The 22,555-nt window shown below is 41.5% G+C and overlaps 1 protein-coding gene across 5 annotated transcripts in view; it reads right to left on the reverse strand.

Moving 5' to 3' along the window:
- TUB (TUB bipartite transcription factor) overlaps positions 1-22,555 on the reverse strand; it is a 109,127-nt gene that overhangs the window by 25,873 nt on the left and 60,699 nt on the right. For 3 of the 5 annotated variants that reach the window (XM_074997702.1, XM_074997700.1, XM_074997705.1), the window contains exons 4-5: positions 15,496-15,633; positions 5,166-5,330 (exon numbers count right to left, since the gene is read on the reverse strand). In XM_074997702.1, coding sequence (XP_074853803.1) covers positions 5,166-5,330; positions 15,496-15,633 — 303 coding nt within the window. The remainder of the gene's footprint in view (positions 1-5,165; positions 5,331-15,495; positions 15,634-22,555) is intronic. The other 2 variants (XM_074997701.1, XM_074997704.1) reach the window with 2 other exon arrangements.

Consider the following 22,555-nt stretch of genomic DNA (forward strand, 5'->3'; position numbering starts at 1 on the left):
TGCAAATAGCCATTTCGAAGTTTACTAATGAAGCGCTGAAATACATATTCAGCGCCTCATTAGCATGCGGGCGGCCACGGCACTTCGAAATTGATGCGGCTCGCCGCCGCGCGGCTTGTCCAGACAGGGCTCCTTTTCGAAATGACCCCACCTACTTCGAGGTCCCCTTATTCCTATGAGCAGATGGGAATAAGGGGACTTCAAAGTAGGCGGGGTCCTTTCAAAAAGGAGCCCTGTCTGGACAAGCTGCGCGGCAGCGAGCCGCATCAATTTCGAAGTGCCGTGGCCACCCGCATGCTAATGAGGCGCTGAATATGTATTTCAGCACTTCATTAGTAAACTTCGAAATGGCTATTTGCATGGCCATTTCGAAGTTTGGAGCTAGTGTAGACATAGCCCTTGTGTACAGGGAAGTCAAAACTCCCAGACTAACTGGTCATTTTGGCCTTAGTTTAAACATCTGTGCTCACCTTCCACCATCACACATAAACAAGAACTGCCTGAAAAGAGTATGATTACGTGCCCTGCTTCATTCTTTGACTCCTAATGACAGCCTGAAAAACTTTTTAAGCCAATATGTCAAACTGGTGCCATAGAATTAGTCACTTTTCTCTGGATATTAAAAACATTAGACAAGTTCAATGATTTGAAGTTAAGCTCATTAGATTATACAGACGGCAGACATTTGAATCAGTAACATATTCTGCTGCCTTGGAAAACTGGTGTAGTCAACTTAGAGTTACAAAAAATGAAGTTTCTGAATCTTGAAATAGACAAAAGATAAAGTGCTGAAATGCAGCCACAGCTAAGTAATAGAACAAATACAGTTTTATGTGTACCTAGGAAGCTTTGTCAGTGCTGATGGCTCCATCAAGGATGAGGTTAAAAGGAGATGTCTTAACCACAAGCGCTGCATAGAAATTGATTAAATTACGCACTGTTAAAAACATTACGCTTGGTATCAAAAGGGAAATTTATCAAACCAATGTACTAACAGAATTACTCTGTGGCCTGGAAGCAGCTGTATTAAACGGAAAAGAGACCAGAAGCCTAGTGGCAGTACAGATGAAATACAGCAGGTGTGAAATGAAATCATTTTAAGACAACTGAAGAGATTAGGAGAAAAGTAGGACACCAAGTCAGGGTAGAAGTTTGGCTACAGCTGGAAAGATTACAATGCTGGGGATGATGCAAGTGAGAAACAAATGACTGGAAGCTAATGAAAGTAATTTAAAACACAATCAACAAAAGTCCGATTGCCAATGAGCCAGAAGGATGTAATACACAGGGACATGATCAGTCAAGCACAAGAATGAACGGCAACGCTGTACGATGCTATCTTCTGTGCCTTCAAAGATGCTCTGAGACAGAGGAGGAAAAAAAAAGGAACAAAAAGACGACTTTTTTAGATGCTGCCATGCAGATTATATCCCGCATTTGTGAGGGCAACCCCAGCAGTCCATGTCCCATGTGAGTACTGGTGCATAAAAAAGCCGGGAGCTGAACACACTCCTATGCAGCAACAAAAAGTTATTTTATTTTTATCTGCATTTATACCTATTGTACATTACTCAGGTTTTGCTTGTATAATAACCAGTGAACAATTTCCAATGTTTGAGGAACTGGTTCAAGCCATCTTTTGGAAACACCGTGAGAATAATTTAAAAAATCTCCTGTTTCACCTTTGTGACAAAAAAAAAAAAAAAGCAATGTTATTTGCAGCTTTAAGTATTACACAAATCTATTCCTTCTCTAAATCTCAAAACAACAGCAGTTCTATCTCCAGCTAGCAAAGAATTAAAACTATTCAGACTGCTACAGTCACAGTCATTACAATGACATGAATGAAACCGATAAATTTGCACCTAAATGTTAGCATTTTGTCTGAGTTTTGCTAAAAACCGAAGAAGTGTGTGTCTGTCCTTGTGATTTATTCACTGACAAGGAAGGTTCCATGTTAAAAATACTGACATCAAAAGGCCAGAATATTTCCCACAGGAAAAGAGTAATTTTAGTTGTGGCACTTTCCAGCAGATGGGGAAATCAAATAAAACATTTGGCATTTCCTTGCAAGGCAAGTATTGCTTGTGCACTAATGTATTCCATAATCTATCTTCTCCTAACTGAAACAGACATCTTGGGTGCTCCCTGTGGAGCAGACAAGTGTCTGATATTAATGGACACTCCCACAAAGTTCATGTCAAACAGCAGAACAGGTTCAAATCAGAGCTAAGCAATTCTAATGACAATCAGCATGGCCCTTCCTACAGTCAGCATTGCCCTTATGTGGCTTTTCCCTTCCCCATCCACAACAAATTAAATGTGGCTTATGCGCAAGTACTCTTCTCAAGGTTCCCACAGGAACACTGAGCTCTTTAGAGTCATAGTGACATGGCCATGAGACAGTCTAGGGAGCAGGACAGAACCACTGGACCTGCACTTGAAAGCCTCAGCCACTAAACAAATGTCCTCATGGTTCCTGGGACATGCCAGGGTAAGAAAATCTGGCTAACAAGTCTCCTTCTCACTCCATGGGATGGCAAACTCCACCATATAACAAGAATGTCCCATGGAACCTCCTGTAGTTTGATCCCAGCTGACTGGTGCTTTGTAGCCACACAGGGCGTGGTATGATCCACTGACCTTAAGAGGAACCACAAAGCTAAATCCCAGAGATCTCATTTAAAGCATCTCCTCCATAAACTAACGGCAACATGTAAGGTGTGTCCCCCTATCAACAGAGAGACAGCAAGGGAAATCGTCAGCCACGGAGAGCTGACAATCTTTTCCTGCTGCCAGTCTTCCCCAGCGGTGGGGAAAAACAGTGGGGAGATGCCCAGCTCTTTCCCTGCTGGCTCCCTCCTGCCAGAGCTTTCGCCCACTGATGTGGCAGAGTGGGGAGTGCCCTTCCTGAGAAGCAGAAAGGCTCCAGCAGCACAGGGCACTACACTGCAAGAAACAGAGAGGCCTTGCTTAGGTGCATCAAGACCATTGGAGTATGTACTTGTACATATTCCCACACCCTACAGACTTGCCTTTATTCTTCTTCCCTAAGCCATGCCTGACCAGCTACACCGCTCCTTATATCTGTGCCAGGAGTGCAATCTGGGTATGTATGCTGCATGACACCATGAGAAGCATGAAGAACAGACTTTACTGTCTGCCAAGTACGACAGTTTTTGGCCTTAAAAAAATAAACTTCCCCCATAATAAATCAGTTGTTTTATGTCATTGGTTTGACTTAACTTAAAAGTTGGTTTGTAATTTGAGCTGGTTAGAAATTTCCTAGGACAAACATTTTCCCTAAGACATGTCAACTCATCAAGAGCAAAATGCTTTGTGGAAAAGCTTCTATTTTGATGAAATTTCATTTCAAGAGGGGGAAAACATGGAAAAAGTGAAACATTCCGTACGGATGTCTTCAGAATACAACATTTCTATCTTTTGTTTCAAAATGACTTTTTATTTTGAAAAGTCTTTTGCATCATTAAAATGTAAGCAAAATAAACATCAAAATCAAAAAAAGTTTTGATTTTTTTCAAAATGAAATATTTTGTTGGAACTTGCTTTCATAGAAAAGTTTTAAAAAATTGTTTGCCTTCTGTTTTGGAACAAATTTCATATTTTTGTATCTTGCAGAACTTTCCAGGAAACAGAAGATGTTTTTCCCAGCTCTATTTATAATTTCTGTATCAACCAACATTTATGAAAAAAGTGACTGGGTCATAAACATTTTGAATTCACATACTAAAACAATTTCAAACACTTTGAGCCATGAATTTAAGGGGCAACCAATATGCAGGTCTCAACTTGTTAGTCAAATCACTCTCTTTCAGCTCCAAATACCCAGGAAACTTCAGACCTGGGGGAAATATGTTCATTTCAGGCTGCATTGCTCATATCCACAGTGTGGAAAGTGGATTCACTGGAATAATGAATCTCAGTGAGAGCTGCTCTACAAAGCTGGCATACAGAAAAGAGCAGCCTATTCTATACAAGTCAACTTCTCACTTAAAATTAGTTCTTTGTAGACTATGTGTATATTTTTAAAGCACCAGTTGTTCTCTGGAGAGCAGCTTTGAACAAAGCCATCTTAACTTCAAAGGTTGCATACGGAAAAAGCAGAGCCCTTAAGTCTTCCGGGAAGCATTGTGCGGTTTTTAGGATTTCTATCCTCCTAAGCTGCTGCTACTAAGAGATAGCATTGTTGCAGAATGGAGTGCACGCGTGTGCACCAACACACACACACACACACACACACACACACACACACACACACACACACACACACACACTCATTTCATCCCCACTCAGGAATGTCCTTGAAGAAACCCGGAACATTTGAGAGAAATGCTGCCAAGAAGTGTTGAAGAATACAGTTGTATCATATTTACCTTTAGGACGATGAATGTAAAATGTGAATTTGTGAAATGATACTATCACCACATCTAATGTTGTGCCTTCTAATTTACATGTGGCCTTTACAACCCTCTCCCCTTTTTGTGATGCTCATGATTTCCAAGATTCTACAATTCAAACTGTAAAACTTATGGATGAGAGCTTAAACACCTGCCACTTTGATCAAAACATTGCACTGAAATACGGGAAAGCCACGTCTTAGAGTACACACGGGCACCTTGCTGTGCAAACCAATGGAGAACTCCCCTGTGTCTATACGTGCCCCTTCCTTTCGAAAGGGGCATGCTAATGAGCAGATTCAAAAGATGCTAATGAGGCACTGGTGATCGGAAGAAGGGCTTTCGAAAACTGGGGGGGTCCTTTCAGAAGGTCCCGTCTCCACGGGTGGCATGTGATTTGAAAAGCCACACTTTCAAATTGCTGCGACCACCATTATGCTAATGAGGCACTGCATATTCCTTGTGGTGCCTCATTAGCATATGTCAAACCCGCTCAGTAACATGCCTCTTTCAAAAGGAAGGGGCACGTGTAGACCCTGCCCTCCATTACTAAAATGGAGGTAAAACAAGCGAGCAATAAGGTAATGACAATGATTACTCACTGAAGAAAGGACCTCCCATGAAATGGTGAAACAATATGAAGTCTATGCCTTAGTTTAGGACCAGACTACCCCTGGGAGCAGGAGTTGCCAGCCTGAAAACAGAGCGAACAACAAAGAGCATAATTAGGCAGCCTGGGCTACTTACCCTTCTTCTGCATGGATACTCTAAGGTCCTGCCTGCTTTGTTGCTGGCCACTAGCCATTGTCTCTCCATCGTCTTCACTGTGGCTAGACTGCCCGACAGTCAGAATCTGAATTTGACTTCCTACCTCCTGAATATCATCTTGAAATGCAGCAGGGCCATCAATTCCTGTCAGACAACCGAAAAGTCTAGTCAAAGGATTACTGAAAAGCTAATCAATATCGACTCACAAATACTTATACATCATCCCATCTAAGACTACATCTACACTACAGCGATCTGTCAACAGAAGTTGTTGTTGGAAGACATCTGCAACAAAACTTCTGTTGACAGATTGCAGCCACACATGAAAGTGGATCACGCTGTTGATCTCAGCGTGGTTAGACAACCCAGCTGCTCTTCCGACAGAATGGCCAACTGGAAGCACAGCAGACAGGGCTGCCCAGTACCCCAGAAGCCGTCTGTCTGTCAACAGAGGGCCCCCTGGAGTGTCCACATTAGCCTTCTGTTGACAGATTGTATCAAGGAAGACATTCTGCTTCCTGGGGGGAACTGCAGAAAGCTGCTGTCAGAAGTGCTGCGTTCTATCAATTTACTGTCAATGACACATTTGTAATGTGGACACTCCATGAGTTTTATAGACAAAACTCTCTAGTGTAGACATAGCTGAAGACACAAAGCTCAGCAGTTCACCTGCAATTACATTTATGTGACTAAAACGGTCTTCAAGGCAAACAATTAATTGGCACCCTCAAGCCTTTAGATTTGTTCCCAGAAATTAATTTAGCTCTGTGTCCTGAAAGAGAGTGGTCCGAGTATTGGCATGCAGGGCAGTTCACGAAGAAAAACCACTTGGCTTCAGACTGTCCGTTGTTGACACTACATCAACAAATACTCTTTTTGAAACTGGTATAGAGCTTACCAAGGCCCTCAGTGTAAAAGCTATTTTGCAGCAGTAACAAAACAGAATGGTTTGGTGATTTTTCCTTTGATTATAGTATATCTATTTCCATGAGGTCTAAGCACTTCACTTTCATACATACTGCTGAGACTTTGAGCAAGTAAAAACACTCCATATGAGTGATAAGTTGAATTTCATAAACTAAAATAATTTCAAGCATGTTTGTTAAAAATATCCAACAGAAAAATATTTGTGCTTCTAGATTTTTTCTCTTAAACTATTGTGAGTCTTGCATCTTCCAGCTGGACCTCACCAGAATGTCAGCAGGGATCTAATGGGAAATATACTGAATTACGCCTCTGAGGAGAAACCCTGTCTACTTATGGAACTGGGTGCCATATTCAGGCTTCTACATTATTCAGGAGGTGCATAAAAAGGGTATTTAGGCTCATGATTTAGTTGCTCAACTTTATGTGGTCATGTTTATAAAACTGAGAAGAATTATAATATTAACCACCTCCCCGCCCCACTGCATTACTGTTATACAGTAAACCCTTGAGATACATGCAACCAAGTTGTGCCTGCCTTGGATTAACACAATTGCCACCTCTGACAGGAGCAGCAGTGGCAGCTTGACTCTCAGCTGTGCCCCTGACAGAAGCGGTTTCCTGCTCCTGTCTGAGGTGGTTTCCTGCTCCTGTCAGGGGCAGCAGCCTGACTTTTGGCTGCCGCCCCTGACAGGAGTGGTTTCCCAGTCCTCGGAGTGATGGAAAGCCAACAGCCAGGTGGCAGCCTGGCTCCCTTCCTCTTGCAGAGCCGGGAAACTGAGCAGGTTGCCCCTGGTTCCTGGCTCCCCTCCACTCCAGAGACCGGGAAATCGCTCTTGTCAGGGGCATCAGCCAAGAGTCAGGCTGCCACCCCCAGGAGGAGCAGTTTCCCCGCTCCTGTCAGGGATGGCAGGCTGATTCTTGCTGCTGCGTCTGACAGGAGTGGCTGCTGCCTGGTTCCTGTCTCCCCTCAACTTGTGTAACTTGAGGGCTTACTGTATTATTAAAATTCTAATTTGTTTCAAGACTAAGCTTGGTAAGTTTATGGAAGGGATGGTATGTTAAAGTTGCCAACAGTAACATCTAGGAAACAGCCAGAGACAGTACACTAGATGAGGAGTCCTCTGCGTTACTACGGTAAATTCTTTGCCAGGTGTCTGGCTGCTGCATCTTGCCCATGTGCTCAGGGCCTAACTGATCATCATATTTGGGGCCAGAAAGCTATTTCCCCCCAGGGTCAAAATGGCAAAAACTCTGAGGGTTTACTGACTTCCTCTGCAGTGTAGAGCATAGGGCATTTGTCGGTTTGACTAGAGTAAGGCTTCTCTGTAACCTGAAGACTTAAATCATAATTTGAGGATACCAGTAACTCAGGCAGAGGTTATTGTTCTACCACAAGAAAGGGTGGGTGAGATCTCTGGCCTAACATGCAGGCGACCCAACCAAAAGATTCTGATGCTCCCTTATGCTTTTAATCCTGTGAGTCTGTGCATTTATTGTTTGTATTTCAGCAGCACTTAGAGACACCAGCTGAGATCATGTACCCTTTTTGCTATGCCCTAGGCACACACAATAAGAAAGTCCATCCCCAAAAGAAAATACAGTCAAAATTTTTGAAACAGAAAAGTGAAACACCTTGTCCAAGACCAGGTTCAGAAACAGTACTGAAGTCAGTAGACTCTCATTCGAACGCTACCTGTTCATTAGATCACGCTGCATCCTCTAACACTTGGAGGTACTGTCATGGTCAAGCAATGTCTAAAGGTGGCTGAAACCTGAGAAAATACCATTTAGAAACAAAAAAATACAGAAAGAGAGCAATACACTCCCTGGGTCAGAAGAATGTGTTAAAAGCAGGACTATAGTATTCACCGAGCTTTCTCCCCAGAGCTATAAACAAACTACTGTTTAGGCCTTAACAGTGGAGGTACGAGTTTCTATACTATAGAAAGCCAATTTCACTTCTGCCATGACAGCAAGTTATCACCATTAGGCTATAAATGAACTTCAACTGCTAGTTAAGATTTAGTGCCATTGTATACTATGACAGCCACATAAAAATGTGCTTTTACATTCATAAAAACTGCAATAATATCATTTATAGACACAGTAAATAATAAAGGCCTCCATAAATTGCTGTTCCAAAACGTTCCTTAACAAACAAGAGAGAAAAGACTTGGTAATGATTAGTAATGGCTGGTATTTGTGGGATGAACGTCAGCTCTTTTGTCTGAAAAAAAAATGGTCAAGCTTGGTCAAATGGAGCTGAGTAAATGCTGCTAATTTTTTCCTCTTCAACTCTTCCTTTGTCTTAGTGGGTAAACACATTTTAAGACCTCTAGCTTTATTTCATATCTATATCTTTCCATCAGTTGCTTGCACCTGTAGTCTGCAGTAATATTAATTACTAGTGAGACAGGTGCTTGTATTACTCTTATCACATGTATTCCATGACATTAAAGAACTGGGATACATATGAACTGGTTAAGCCAACAGCATATCATTACCAGCTCTCCCAATACCCTGGGCCTGTTCTTAATATCACAAGTGAATGCTGAAATAGATGGACCACTGCACAGTATGGCAGTTCCTGTGTCCCTCCACAGATACACATGTGCACTAAGTACCTAAAGTTAGGTTTCTAAACCAGACAGCTGACATTCAGAACTGCTGAGTACCCCACCAGTTCCACTGACATGAATGGGGCAATGGAATGCTCACCACTTTTGTCATTCTAGCCACTTATTTACCTACCTATCTCTCTACTTAGGAATCTAATTTTAGCTGTCCGATTTTTAAAAATATTGGTCACGTTCCTCCCAAGCAGACTTTCATCTGCAGCAAATTAAATGCCTCCAATAACACTGTAAGTCCAGTCTAATCATGCTGAAGTTACTGCTTCTCACGTACACATAACTGTCTGTGTTCACATTCCATACTGTCAGGGCCATCACACATTAGGCATTGAGACAAACCTTACACTGGCCAGTCGTGCATTAAAAGGAGGAAGAATACATGACTAGTACAGAGTGTAATTAGAACGTATTAAAAACTGTCCTGGGAGCAGACTCCATACTGGGGGATTGAAAATATAACCAGAAAAGAGTCAAGAGAAAGGGGAAAAAATTCCTCTGCAATGTTAGTAACAGGGAATACTGCACAAAAGTAACTGACGATTCCTGATGTTTAAAGGCAACAAAGGAAATGTTTAGAAAGCTCATGTTCACACAAGAAGTATCCCTATTTGAGAATGAGAGTGTGATTGTTATGTGTTACACTATATAAATAATACATGAGGTACACGTATAGGCAGTGTTACTGATGCTCATCTGATTTCTTGAAGCATTTCAAAAGCCATGCAGCCCTGATTTATGTTTCATTATACTTTTAGAATAGATCTCTTCCTTCTATACTCCTCACTTTCTAGTCTTTGTGGGCTCCTCCTGTTCCTTCCACCCACATACCAAAAGAGTTGCCAATTTTGCAAAGGGAAAAATATTTATAGTTAACACTGTCCTGTAACTTCAGCGGTTTGAGAGCATGGGTTTAAGGTGGCAAAGGCAAACAGTGGACTGTGAGAAAGAAGAAAGCAAAGTTTTTAGTAACAGAGGTCAGAATTTTCCATTGTATCTAAGTGCAGAATGCAGTATTCTTAATGCAGAAATGTCTCTCTTCCCATTAAAATGATGCTGAAATCAGAATTCTTCACATTATTCAAGAGAGGAGGAATCAGCACAGAAAGAAAATAACTGATCTGACCTGAATGCTAGCTAAACCCTTTGGGAGAGTGAGAGCAAGACCAATCTGGTTAAAACTGACATTCAGTATTATCTTTTAAAAAGTACTGTCTCAACAATTGTTCAGATAAGGTGCAGTTCTTCTTGGTGGTCACTCGATAGCAAGTAGGACGTCTTCAAGTCACCCTCCTATTTGTGAGTACATTGATGGCTGATCAGCCTGATTCTGGAGCTGCAGGTCCTATCACAGAAGAGGCAGGTGTTGGTAGCTGTTGGAAGACCATGGGCAGTTTTTGCCACTCTATTCTTCTTCTCTGCCTCTCCTCATGTGCACTGAGGCAGGACTTCTCAAATTGCGCCCACCCTCTCACGCATTACCGTTCTCCACTGGGGACTGTCGTGAGCAAGATTCTCTCAAGGTCTATATTTTGAAAATACCCTTTTAAGAATTTGCAACTGAGCTGTATGTATATACAAAATGCCACAGTGGGTTGAAACTTCGCTTCGTGAAAAATTTTGCCAAGGAGTGAAACATTTAAAAAAAACTGTAAAACAAAACATTTTGATCCATTTTGAGGAACAGCATACCTCTTAAAATAGATTCTAGTTGTCAAAATTTGGAGAGCCATTTGTTCACATGTGTGCATTCTCCTAGGTATTTTTGAATCTTCAACTAAAGCATTTGGTTTATGAAAAAAATAACTTAAATTTGGGAATTTTCCATTCTATCATGTACAACTCTGGTTCACTAATCTCCTAAATAGGTCTTGATAAATTCTACTCCAGGAGTGGCTACTCTTCCACAATCTATATGCTAAGAGTGCCTGGGGTTTGACACCAGAGACCCTACTGGATTTCCTTACAGTCAAGTTCAGGTCAAAGGACAGCCTGTAGGGTATTATCATGCACAGAGATAACAGGCATTTCCCAGGTGAAGCCTGTTTGTTCTTTCATTTTTTTCCATTGCTTTTATAAACATATCTAAATGAGCTAAGCACCTTCCATGAAATAAGGAAATATGGAGTAATGGAACTTCTGCTAGTACAGGTGGAGATGAAATCCTACTTGGTCTCCTCTAACACAGCTCCCTGTTGCATACAGATAGGACAGGTGGGCTACTCCCAGCTATCAAATGGAAGAAAAACAGAGGGAAGAAACAAAGATGAAAGAAACCCATGAAACTCCCTCTCCCCCACCGCACCCCCGAATAGCCATCCTGCCCAAGAGAACTTTTGTGGCAAACACACACAGACAGAAAGGACTACATCCAGAAAATCCTATTCTGCTCTTGATTTATAACCACAGCAACAGGTGAAGTCTGAATAAATTAAGTAACCTGAATAAAAACAAGAGAGAGACAGAGACAGACAGACAGAGATGGAAGGATATTCTTTATTTCGGATCTTGGCAATGGAATACTTCCAGACTGCATATTAATATGCAATTTAAGGATTTAGCATTGTAGAACTTACTTACTCCTGATTATCCTTAGTATATTTTTTCTTTAAGTCATGAGTTTGAGAATTTGTAAGAAGGTTATTTATCTATTTGATTCCATTTAGTCCACAGGACATAAGAAAACAACATTTTACCAAACACAGTTATTAATCCCTATTCTTGGTAATCGTTAGTGGAAAACAGACACACTCATGTGTACAATGTTTCTAGAAATTTCCAATTTAAAAATATAATGTGTGTGTTTGATGTATAAGCATTCCATGTCTTAGGGGTCTCTCATTAAGAGCTGTGCTCACAAGTGTGATAATACTGTACAATATGTATTTTTCATAACTCTTTCTACTTGCTGATTTCAATTATTTTTCTAATTTATTTTTGCTTCTCCAGGCAACATTGCAAATCAGATACATGAAGCAAAACAAATTCTTGTCAATTTGTACCCCATTGGCATAATTGCATGGGGTGGTAAGTCAAGGCAGAATTTCTCCTACTGTGTTAACTGGAAACAGTTTGGATGTAGCCATAACCTAGCCTCTTCTCCTCCCACCACCCAAATTAGTTTTGCACCCAACAATTAACTGTAGATCCAAATGTTTGTATTCAGATGCCTAACTACCAGATTTGTCATTTTAATCAGGTAGCTACAATACTATTAACTGCTGGTGCTTGTGCTTACAGCTAATTGCACTTGCAGTTTTGCTCCCTAAGCGTAGGCTTGTACTTTTTTTTTTTTTAAATCAGGCTCAGTGCCTATTAACTATCACAGTGAGTGAGGTGTGAAAGACCCTAACAATAACAGTTCTTGGCGAAGCTGCTAAGCATTTGACTACATAGAATGGAACCACAGAATTTATTAATGCAGAACTCTGGAGCAGCCATCAGCTCTACATCAGCAATCAGTCTCATCCTATAGCTGCTTGTCCTCCCGTCACTCCGTGCAGCCTCATTAAGCCTAATATTTCCCTCATGCTCATCTTTATCACATTGTTCTGATCACAGTTTCATCTTCTTGGAGCCACTCTGAAATGCATTATACATCTAAGACCCACAGTACACTCATTACAACAGAGGTTCAAGTGTAGCTCATATATAATTCAAATGTATGAGGTTTGAATTAGCTGGTTATTCAGAAAAATCGGGTCTCTTTAGCACAAAGGGATAAACCATGATCAGAAATGAAATCTGCACCAACAGCTAAACATCAGAGAAACCTTAAGGCAGCTCATTTTAGAGTACATAAAAATTCACACCTTTGCCAACATGCCAGCCGCTGTTTAAAGGGACTAGTGAGGGTACAAATCCTGGGGTAAATTAATTTACATTAAATGAATAAGATTACTCAAGTGTAATTGAGTACCAGATTTGTCCCAGTGAATTGTGTCTGTCTGTCTGTCCATATTCTAATGCAATCTGAGGTGATGGTAACAGAAGGCAAAAGAAAATTTAAAGGTTTAGTTAACCTCCAAAACGTACAGTCTTTCGGCAAAATCACTTCTCTCTGCACAAAGCAAGAGTAAAAAGGCCCACTGAAGAGGATAAAACCCATCATCCACCTCCCTCTACTGTAGGCAGGGCCGCTCTGAAACCCCTTCTGAACAATCACTCTAACCATGGGCTGGAATACTAAACAGAGCTTCTGTGTCCCTTGCCCAGCTGTTCACCGCCATTAGGAGCCATGCAGTTGCAGATCCAGTGCTTCCTCACAGAAATCTGACCCCAGCTTGCCTTCAAGAATGGCCTAGTTAGCACCAACATTAAGGTGCCTTTTTCAAGGGACCTGGGAGGGATAGAGGTTCCCCTGTACAACTGATGTGCCTGTGCCCCATCTGCTCTCTCAGACACATGCTGTATGCATATAACTCCAAAGTAAAAAGCAGTCAAGCAGCACTTTAAAGAGTAGCAAAATAGTTTATTAGGTGAGCTTTCGTGGGACAGACCCACTTCTTCAGACCATAGCCAGACCAGACCAGACCCAGTATTTAAGGCACAGAGAACCAAAAACAGTAAGCAAGGACGACAAATCAGAAAAAAATGATTAAGGTGAGCAAATCAGAGAGTGCAGGGGCGGGGAAGGTCAAGAATTACATTAAGATTAAGACAAGTAGATAAAACAAGCATACTTGGCTTAATCTAACTCTTGACCTTCCTCCCTCACTCACTCTCTGATTTGCTCACCTTAATCATTTTTTTCTGATTTGTCCTCCTTGATCACTGTTTTGGGTTTTAAATTCATACTCAGTGTACTTGGGGCCACACTATTCCCTCCTTAGACAACACAAGTAAGTTTATACGGGCCTCCCTGCAGCTTATTCTGCTTATCCCTGCTTATTCTGTGCATAAAGTGGGCTGTATGGAACACACCATGGCCAACAGCCAGCCACCTAGCATGATGTCTTTGAGGACCCCATGCTTAGGTGCCCATCTCTCCCCACACATCACGTACAGAGCCTCCGCACCCAGCTCTCGCTTTGCAGCTCACCTTGCTGTTGCAGTCATTTTGATGCTCAGTGTTGCAGTGCGCAAGTGCCACTGTGGATCTGGGAATCAGTAACTAGCTTTCTTGTACTAATTATTAATACAATTGTTAACCATTCAAGTTATTTTCTTCCCTATGCAGTACCAGAGAGAATGTCAGATATACATAAAAAAGGAAACTGCAGAGTCCAGACAATATAGGTTACAATTGCTTGATCTACTGAAATCAGTGGAAGGATTACTGATTTTAATGGCTTTGGATGTCTCCAGTTAAAAGCAAATACACGTGCTGATAGACAAAAGAAGCCCAAGCCATTGATATAACTTGCAATCAGTTCATTTCACTTGCTTTGTCCAGTCTCATGTAATTCAGCTGTTAAACCAGGAGTGGGCAATAATTTTCATAGAGAGGCCACTCCATGAATTTTGATACTGGTTTCAGGCTGGTTCTGGGCCCTGAAAAGGGGAGTAACCTTGAGCAGAAGGATTGAGGGCTACAGAGAAAGACACAGGTAGTGTGTGAATGTGAAAGAGAAACATTTTTGTGAGATAGATTTTGTGACACTGTGTGTTCTGCAGTATATATATGACAGTGACTGTGTGTGTGTGTGCGCGCGCTGGCTGCTGTTGTGTAAGTTTCTGTGAGTAGCTGCCCTCTGTCTCTTTAAAGGAAATCTGTCCTGCTCTGTTGTCCTCCACCTCACCTCAGTGAGTCACTTAACATCCATGCCTCCCTCTCCCTGATCCCTTCTCTGCAGAGATGGGGTATAGCTGCTGGGGAATACCCTGACTTTAGCACTACTCTCCTCTCCACCTTCTCTTCCCCTACAAAGGAATTCTACAAGCAGCTTGGCTGCAGATGGCACAAGGTGGAGGAGAGGCAGCTGAACACATGCTGCTGGCTGTAAGGATGCATACTCTGCTAATCAGCTCGGTGGGCTTGATCTGGCCCTCACACCTGATTTTTACCACTCCTGTGTTATTTTGACTCTGATTTTAACCACTCCTTATACTAGCAGTAAATCCATTTCCATCCAAACTTTTGTCATTGTCTGTGGTAAGTATTTGTTGTTACTAACAGCCTTAGATATTACATTTTCAGGATAGCTACTACTGTGCCAATAAGCTAGCATCCAGAATTATTTCACAAAGATGTTTATTTATGCTGACCTTCTGGTGGTAACCACTCTGAAATACCTTTAGATTGAATCCTTGATTCCACTGAAATCAATTACAAAACTCATTGATTTTCAGAGGGGCCATGACCCTAAATTTGTAGAGTTTTTAAAATTAAGTGCAAGTTTGGGCACAAATTTCTGCAATTTAAGTCTGATTCCTGCAACTGCAGAGTGGTCTGAAAGATTAATTGGTGTAACATGGCTCTACACAGATAATTTCCTAAAACTGCTATAGGATGTAAGTGCACATTTTAGTAATATTTTGTTACTTTGTTCTTTCCGTACAGGCTCCATTAATACACAGCTTTGCAAAGCAATTAGGATGACAAATCTTGACCACCCCTCCCTCCAACATGTAGGTGTTCAAAGAAGACCAAGCAGTAGCAGTGTGAATTTCCCCATCTGGTTCATGCATTTGTATAATATTTGTTTTAAACAGTTGTCAGCTATCACATCACAAGCATTCAAAGAATTTTTAAAAACACAAACATCTTGCCACTCAACCCAATGTTTGATATTCAGCAGCATGCAGCTAACCTTTGTGTTTCCCCTTTTTCTCCTTTCTTGTGCTGCCAGTTTGACAGCTTGGAGCTGCTGCCTTGGTTTTTTTAGTTGATTTTGGAGCTTGAGTATCTGCTACCACCTTTACATCTTCCTGCTCGGCCTCCTGAACTGCTTGAGAGATTCAGGGCACCCACCAAAAAAACAAAAACAGAGAGGAAAACAATAAAGAGATTGAAATGAGAACTTTATGAAGCCACAGAAAAGAATGCAAGTGCAGCAAAGTTTAAGGTTTGGCTGACATCTCAGTTTGTGCAGAGAGGAAATTAAACTACACCATAGCAGAGCTACACTGAAACTTGCAGTGACAGATTTGTTACAGTTAGGATTTTTTATCTTATTTTGAACGTCTCCCATTCTTCCCACTCCTACAATGCATTGTTTGCTGTGCAGTAGGCCAGTACTATATATATTTCTGTGCTTTTGAGGGTCTGTAAGCAGCACATTTCCCTGTAGTAAATCTCAGTCAGTGCTGATCACTGATCAAGCCCCATGAGTAGGGACCCATCAAATTCATGGCCATGAAATAAACAAGTCATGGACCATGAAATCTGGTCTTCTCCCATGAAATCTTGCCTTGTATGTTTTTACCCTATACTATACATCATGGGGGAGACCAGCATTTCTCAAACTGGGGGTTGCAGGCAGGATCACAAGATTATTTTAGGACAGAGGTCAACAACCTTTCCAAGGCGGAGTGCCAAAACTTGACATTTTGACCTCTATGTACAGTCTGAGTGCTAGTGATACTTTTTAAAGTCCCTAATAGTCCTACTTACAAGTTTCATTAATAAATTAATTAAGATGCAGAGCTTTACCATTTAGGTGATGGTTGATAGCATTAGCTGGTCTTTTGTTAATCCACTAGCATCATGGCTTTAAGCAAGCTCCTTGCTGCATGGGGAAGGAAGGGTGGTGCTGAGCTCCTGCCTCATGTGCCAATGAAAATTGGCTTGCGTGGCACTCTTTGCACCCAAGCTGGGGGTTGCTGACCCCTGTTGTACAGTGTTGCCACCCTTACTTCTGTGATACCTTCAGAGGTAGCAGCTTCCCAGAAGTCAACTGTTGGCCAGGGACCCAGCTCTTAGGTCAGCAACCTGCCAGCAGCAGTGCAGAAGTAAGGGTGGCAAAACCATACCATGCCTCCCTTCTGCACAGCTGCCTCCAGAGACTGGTGGCTGCTGACTGAGGTCCCCAACTCTGCAGACAGCAGTGCAGAGGGAAGGGTGGCAATACCAGGCCACCTATACGTCTGCACTGCTGCTGGCATTAGCTCTGACTTCAGAGCTAGACTCCTGGCCAACTGCCACCACTCTCCCAGCTCTGAAAGCAGCATGGCTGCCAGCAGCAGCACTACAACCCGCTCCCACAATAACCTTGTGATAACCCATTTTTGGGTCAGCATCCCTCCAATTACAAGACCGTGAAATTTCAGATTTAAATAGCGGAAATCATGAAATTTATTATTTAAATTTCTATGACAATGAAATTAACCAAAATGGACCCTGAATTTGATAGGGCCATAACCCATGAGCCACTTTAATAAGATAATGATAGGTGGATTTTTTTTCATAGTTCTCAGCTCTAAACATACTGCTAATTCCAAAAGCATCATCTGAAGCTGAACTTCAAAAACCTCATTTCTTATGGTATAATTCACAGCAAAATCAGTGTTAGCAAGAATGGTCCTTTCGTTTACAGAGACTTAATGAGACAAATATCCTTTTAAAGTAAAAAAAAATTGCTCACATTTTATAAAGTCAGTCAGCATAGTAGGACATTCTATAGAAATCTCAAAAGAACAAAGACAGTATAATTGCATGACTGCAGCAACTTTCAAATAAAGATTTACTATATGTAACAAAGTGCTGCTGTAGGACCCTATTTAATTTTCTTAAAAACATAAATATGTAACAGTTCATTCTTCTAGATAGAAGAAGCCCTGAAGTGAAAGAACGTGACTTTTTTCTTACAGTGGCTTTGTGATACTTTTCAGGTTTTGCACACATAGTTAAAGCTATTACCTTCATGAACCACATACAAACAAATGATCAAGCCCTCCAGCCTCCAAACATACCAACACTGAGAAGTACAATAAGAACCTCATGGGCTAGATCTTCAACTTTTGTAAACTGTCATCAATGTAATTATGACATAAGAACATGAGACTAGCATATTAGGTCAGATCGATAGCCTACTATCCTGTCTTCCGACAGTAACCAGTTCCAGATGCCCCACAGGTAATGAACAGCACAGGTAATCATCAAGTGATCATCCATCACCTGTCACCCAATTTCCAGCTTCAGGCAAACAGAGGATAGGCACACTCAAGAGGCACTTTACATCTACAGAGGCTCTGGCCCTAAATCTGCACAGAATCCATCCTACAGGACATGAATCCCATACAATTTCATTTTTAAGGTGTAGATTTGCCATTACTATGCACTCACCTGCACCAGAAACAACAAATGTTTTGTTTCGGGATAAAAGTTACATATGGCAAGGCATATAGAGCTAAAAATAGTTAAATGACCTTGTGAGCATGCCTATCACTGGCAAGCTCCAGAAACTCAGTGAACAGATAAGGCCCAGTGACAGTTGTAATGCAGCAGTCTCTACCACAGAAGGTGGATACCAGTGGCTCTCAACCAACTGGACGCTCGTGGACAATCAGCACACAGCTACAGCCCATATGGCATCCTCGGACCCATACAGGTAGCATATATGTTGTGCGGACGTAGCCCACAAAAAACATAGAGAGATCTGAATACATGGCCCACAATGGTAAATAAATTGTAAACCACTTACGTAAACACTCTCCAAATTCACAAGTTACAAAGCAAGTCCAGTATAGACCAAATCCTGGATTCCTAATACATGAGTAGTTCTATGAACTTCACTGAGAAACCTCACGCAAATAAGTTATGAGCACCCAACTGGTACAAAAATATTTGTACACTTGCATCTCCTGCAGCACACCAGTCTATACGCAGTATTACATTTACAACACACTGTTGGTTGACCACTTTGTTTCTCTTACTAGAGAGCTCTGTTAATGCAGTTGTATCTAACAGACCCCTTAAATCTGTAGAAGTCCATATGATCAGACGGGCCAACGATGCTGTCTCAGCCCAGCTCCTCATTCCATCTACACACTCTAGCAAATGACTAGTACTAGTCACACACTCATTGGCTGCAATCTCTTTGCAAAACGTTAGAAAACATTATGGACAATGCATGGGACAGAACAGTGGCAACAATCACTCTGTCCTTCAGGGAACATGGCAAGATTAATGCTGTGATAGGCTGCACACTAGTCTCTGTTTCACCAGTCATGATGGCCTCTGACTAACCAGGGCAGCAAAGACTGCTCTAACCATTAGGCTACCCTGCTGCCCCCTAACCCTGGTTGGGTACTAATCCCAAAGGGGCGGGAAGAATAAATGCCAAGAGGAGCAGGGCTTGAACCCTGGACCTCCTGGGTCCTGCTGCAGGGGAGCCAAGAGTCTCTGTTGACTCCTGGGCAGAGTGGGGGCAGGAGGTCTGGCTCTGTGCTCGCAGAAGGAGCAAGCCCTTTGGCAGAAGGGCCAGGGCCAGGGGCAAGCAGTCCTCCACGTGACATAAAGCTGGGCCTCCCACTCCCCCCTGCCCTCAGCACTGCATGGAGCACGCATCGTGTTGCTCAGCGCTAATTTAAAGGGCCAAGGTTTCCAGCCACTGCCACAGGACCCCCAGGCCCCTTTGAATTTCTGGCCCCTGGGACAACTGCGCCCATTACTCCTCTGTTGGTGGGCCTACCCTGCTGTGAATAATCTACATTTACGTGCTCAGGAATTCTGGTCTATATTTGCATCTGTCTCTCTCCTTTCTTAAAGTAGGTTTTTGTTTTGTTTTGTTTTGTTTTTTCTGGTTTTGTTACTTTCAGGATGATGATGGTCTAGTTTGTAGAATTCAGTATTTTCCTAGCAACTGATCAAATTACTTTCATGTAGTGACTAGCCTGGACTCTAAAGCCACTCAAAAATTGTGTTTAATTTGCCCATCCATTCAGGTCAGGTGAAGGAGGCTAAAAATGTGAGTTAATCAAAATGGGATCGAACATTTGGACATTACTAACTGACAGGCTAAAAGCCCAAAAACCTTTTAGGACCAACTGCTTGCCATCGTGTCAGCTATCCTTTGATATAACAAGTAAGAACCTGAATTTAAATAATTATAAGTGTGGGTTGGAGCTGCATAAATTAGTTTTGAAAATCTGACAATTTCAACAGCAGATGCCTGAATGTGAAGGCAGAGGTGTGACCTCCTAAAGGAAGGGTATGAAAGATGTTCTCCATTTTATGCTCAAGACCAAGGAGACATTCAGTCTAGATGCCATCTTGAATATACATCATAAGACTGATAAAGATGGGAACATCAGGTGCAACTGGTAGAGGTAATAAAATGACATTTAAAGGCACATCAATGCCAAGTAACAATAAGTGATAAATGAAAAAATACCACTCATGTTTATTCATCTGTAGCTAACCAACACACACAATATAGTGAATATTAAATGCCCACAGAGAACTCTCTTGGATCAATGCACTTCGTTCGGAAATACCTGGCAAAGATTATTTGAATAACGAATACATTTGAAGAAGTTGCCATCTGCTCGAAAAAAGCATTGCACAAGCAGAAAAGGAGGCTAAACAGCTGGATAAATTATTCATTGCAAATTATTCACTTGGCTTTCCTCGGCAACCCTTCAGTCCATTTATCAAAGTTCTCACAATTTTCATTTCATGACAAGTGAAACCAGAATGAGTATTAAGCAAAGAAAACTAAACAACAGTTTAATATATGCACTGGCTTTTATCTGCTTGCTTGATGTGCTCTCATGGGATTGCCATAAAAATGGCTTGGCACCTTTCTCTGTAATTTCTTGGCCGTTGAGAATGTTACTATTTTTTTGGACATTGATCCACTGTGAGTTTATCTGAGATATTTAAAAATATTTCCAACATTGCTTAAACTGCAACTTTTTGACTAGTGTATAAGGGCACGGGATGTTCCTAGAGTTACATCAACTTGCTAGTGAAGTAAAGATAGATAACATTACATTTCACTGAAAAGAAACCAGCAATTTTTATTAGTTTTGTAGAAGGCCTGTAAGTGATGCCCAAAAGTCCCTGATAGCATCAGCGTGCCAGTGTCCAGGTGCTGTTCAGACACTTGGCAAAACAGTTTCTTCCCCAACAGATTACAGTCTAACACCCTGGTAGTAATCAGGCAGATTGCTGTGCTAGCACAGAACACCACTAAATTTAATAGTGCTGTGTGGAAAAAACAACTACTCTTTCAACTTGCTGTAGGAATCTTTCTTTGGTGATTCAAAATAGCATGGCTCCTGACAAGCTGAATGTAACTCCTTGCAGAAATGTCCAGTATGTCAAGTACAAGGCTCAAAACTATGACTAGGTAGCAGATAGTGCCAGGTTTAATGGGGATGCGTTTCTATGCTTAAGCGTATCACAGTGCAGGCACCCACAAAGTTACCCTCAGACCTGCTTCTGTGATTCTATGTGTAGCCTGCAATTAAAGACATGCAGTCAGCACGTTAGCTGATTGAGGCTCCTTGGGATTCAAACTGTAAAACTGAGGAGCAGATATTCAGGCCTGGACTGGACTCTGGGATCCTCCCATCTCTCCATCCCCTGAGAGGTTACAGTCTCAGGGGTCAATCGTAACCCAATGGAAGCCCAATTCCTTTAGATTTCAGAAGAGTCTGAGAAAACTGTCTGAAAGCGTAAGTGTGAGGGTGCAATAAAATAACTGATTGGCATTATTTAGGTTTGGCACAACTTGTAGTTCCAAGATTTACTTGTTTAGGAGAAGATTATATGATTGCCTTAGTCATGGATTAAGCATTTATTGCATCATTGCCTTTCAATTATTCTTCTGATGATAAATGTCAAATTAATTGGATCTATAATCATCTGGGTCACCCTATTTAATATTTTTTAAAATATTGATGCAACACTAACTTTCTCCAGTTACCTGCAACTTCTTGAGAGTTTCAAGGTTTATTTAAATTAACATGAATCTTTCAAAGTGCTCTTTGGTCAATTCTTTTAATATTCTTTAAAATATTTAAAAATGTTTTCTTTTAATAGTTGCTGTTTCTCTAGTTACTCAAAAGGAACAGAATGTATTTCCTAGTTAGTACAAGCTATAAGTACATTATACTACTTCTTCCTAAATGTAGAGCAGAAATGTTTCTTGAAGACATCTGTCTTTTTGGCACCATGACGGACAATTTTTCCATTCTTATCCAGCATCAAACCTACAGCGTTGATATGATTTTGTTTGTTCGTGATACATTTAAAGAATTCCTTCTTACTATCCTTAAACCTACTGGTCACTGGTCTTTTCATTGCTACTCTTAGCTTCCCTAATTAATTGATTGTTTTCTAACTGCTGATTTTTACTCATTGCTATCAACTTCACCATTTTTACATGTGTTATGTACTGGGTTTTTTAAAGGGAGGAATTAGAGAATGCTCACTTGTTAATATGAATCTGATATAACTGACACCTGGTGGGATGAGTCCCATGACTGGAATGGTAAGACCTTATTCAGAAAAGAAAAAGTGGACAGAAGAGGAGGAGATCTGGCACTCTATGGCTACACCTACACTTGGCACTAAGAGTGCGATTCCCGTACTCTCCCCAGCTCTCCCTGAGCTAGCAGACTAACTGTAGCAGTGTGGCAGGGGTAGCACAGGTAGCAGCAAGCAGCAGCATGAACTAGTTGTACTGAGCACAAACCCACCTTAACCCTAACGGTATGAATTCAGCTCAGCTAGCTCACCGCTGCCTGTGCTCTCAATAGTCTGTATTAAACATACTGTTACTTAAGCATTGTTGACAATCTGGGGGGAGGGGGGAACAGACCTGGAATGCTTAAGGATCAATGCGCTAATTAGCAAACCACAGAATGGGGTGCTGGAGGTTTCTGTTTCATTTCAAATCAGACGAGGGAAGAGAATGAGCA

The sequence above is a fragment of the Carettochelys insculpta genome, chromosome 6, assembly GCF_033958435.1.
Source record: "Carettochelys insculpta isolate YL-2023 chromosome 6, ASM3395843v1, whole genome shotgun sequence".
Lineage (NCBI taxonomy): Eukaryota > Metazoa > Chordata > Testudines > Carettochelyidae > Carettochelys > Carettochelys insculpta.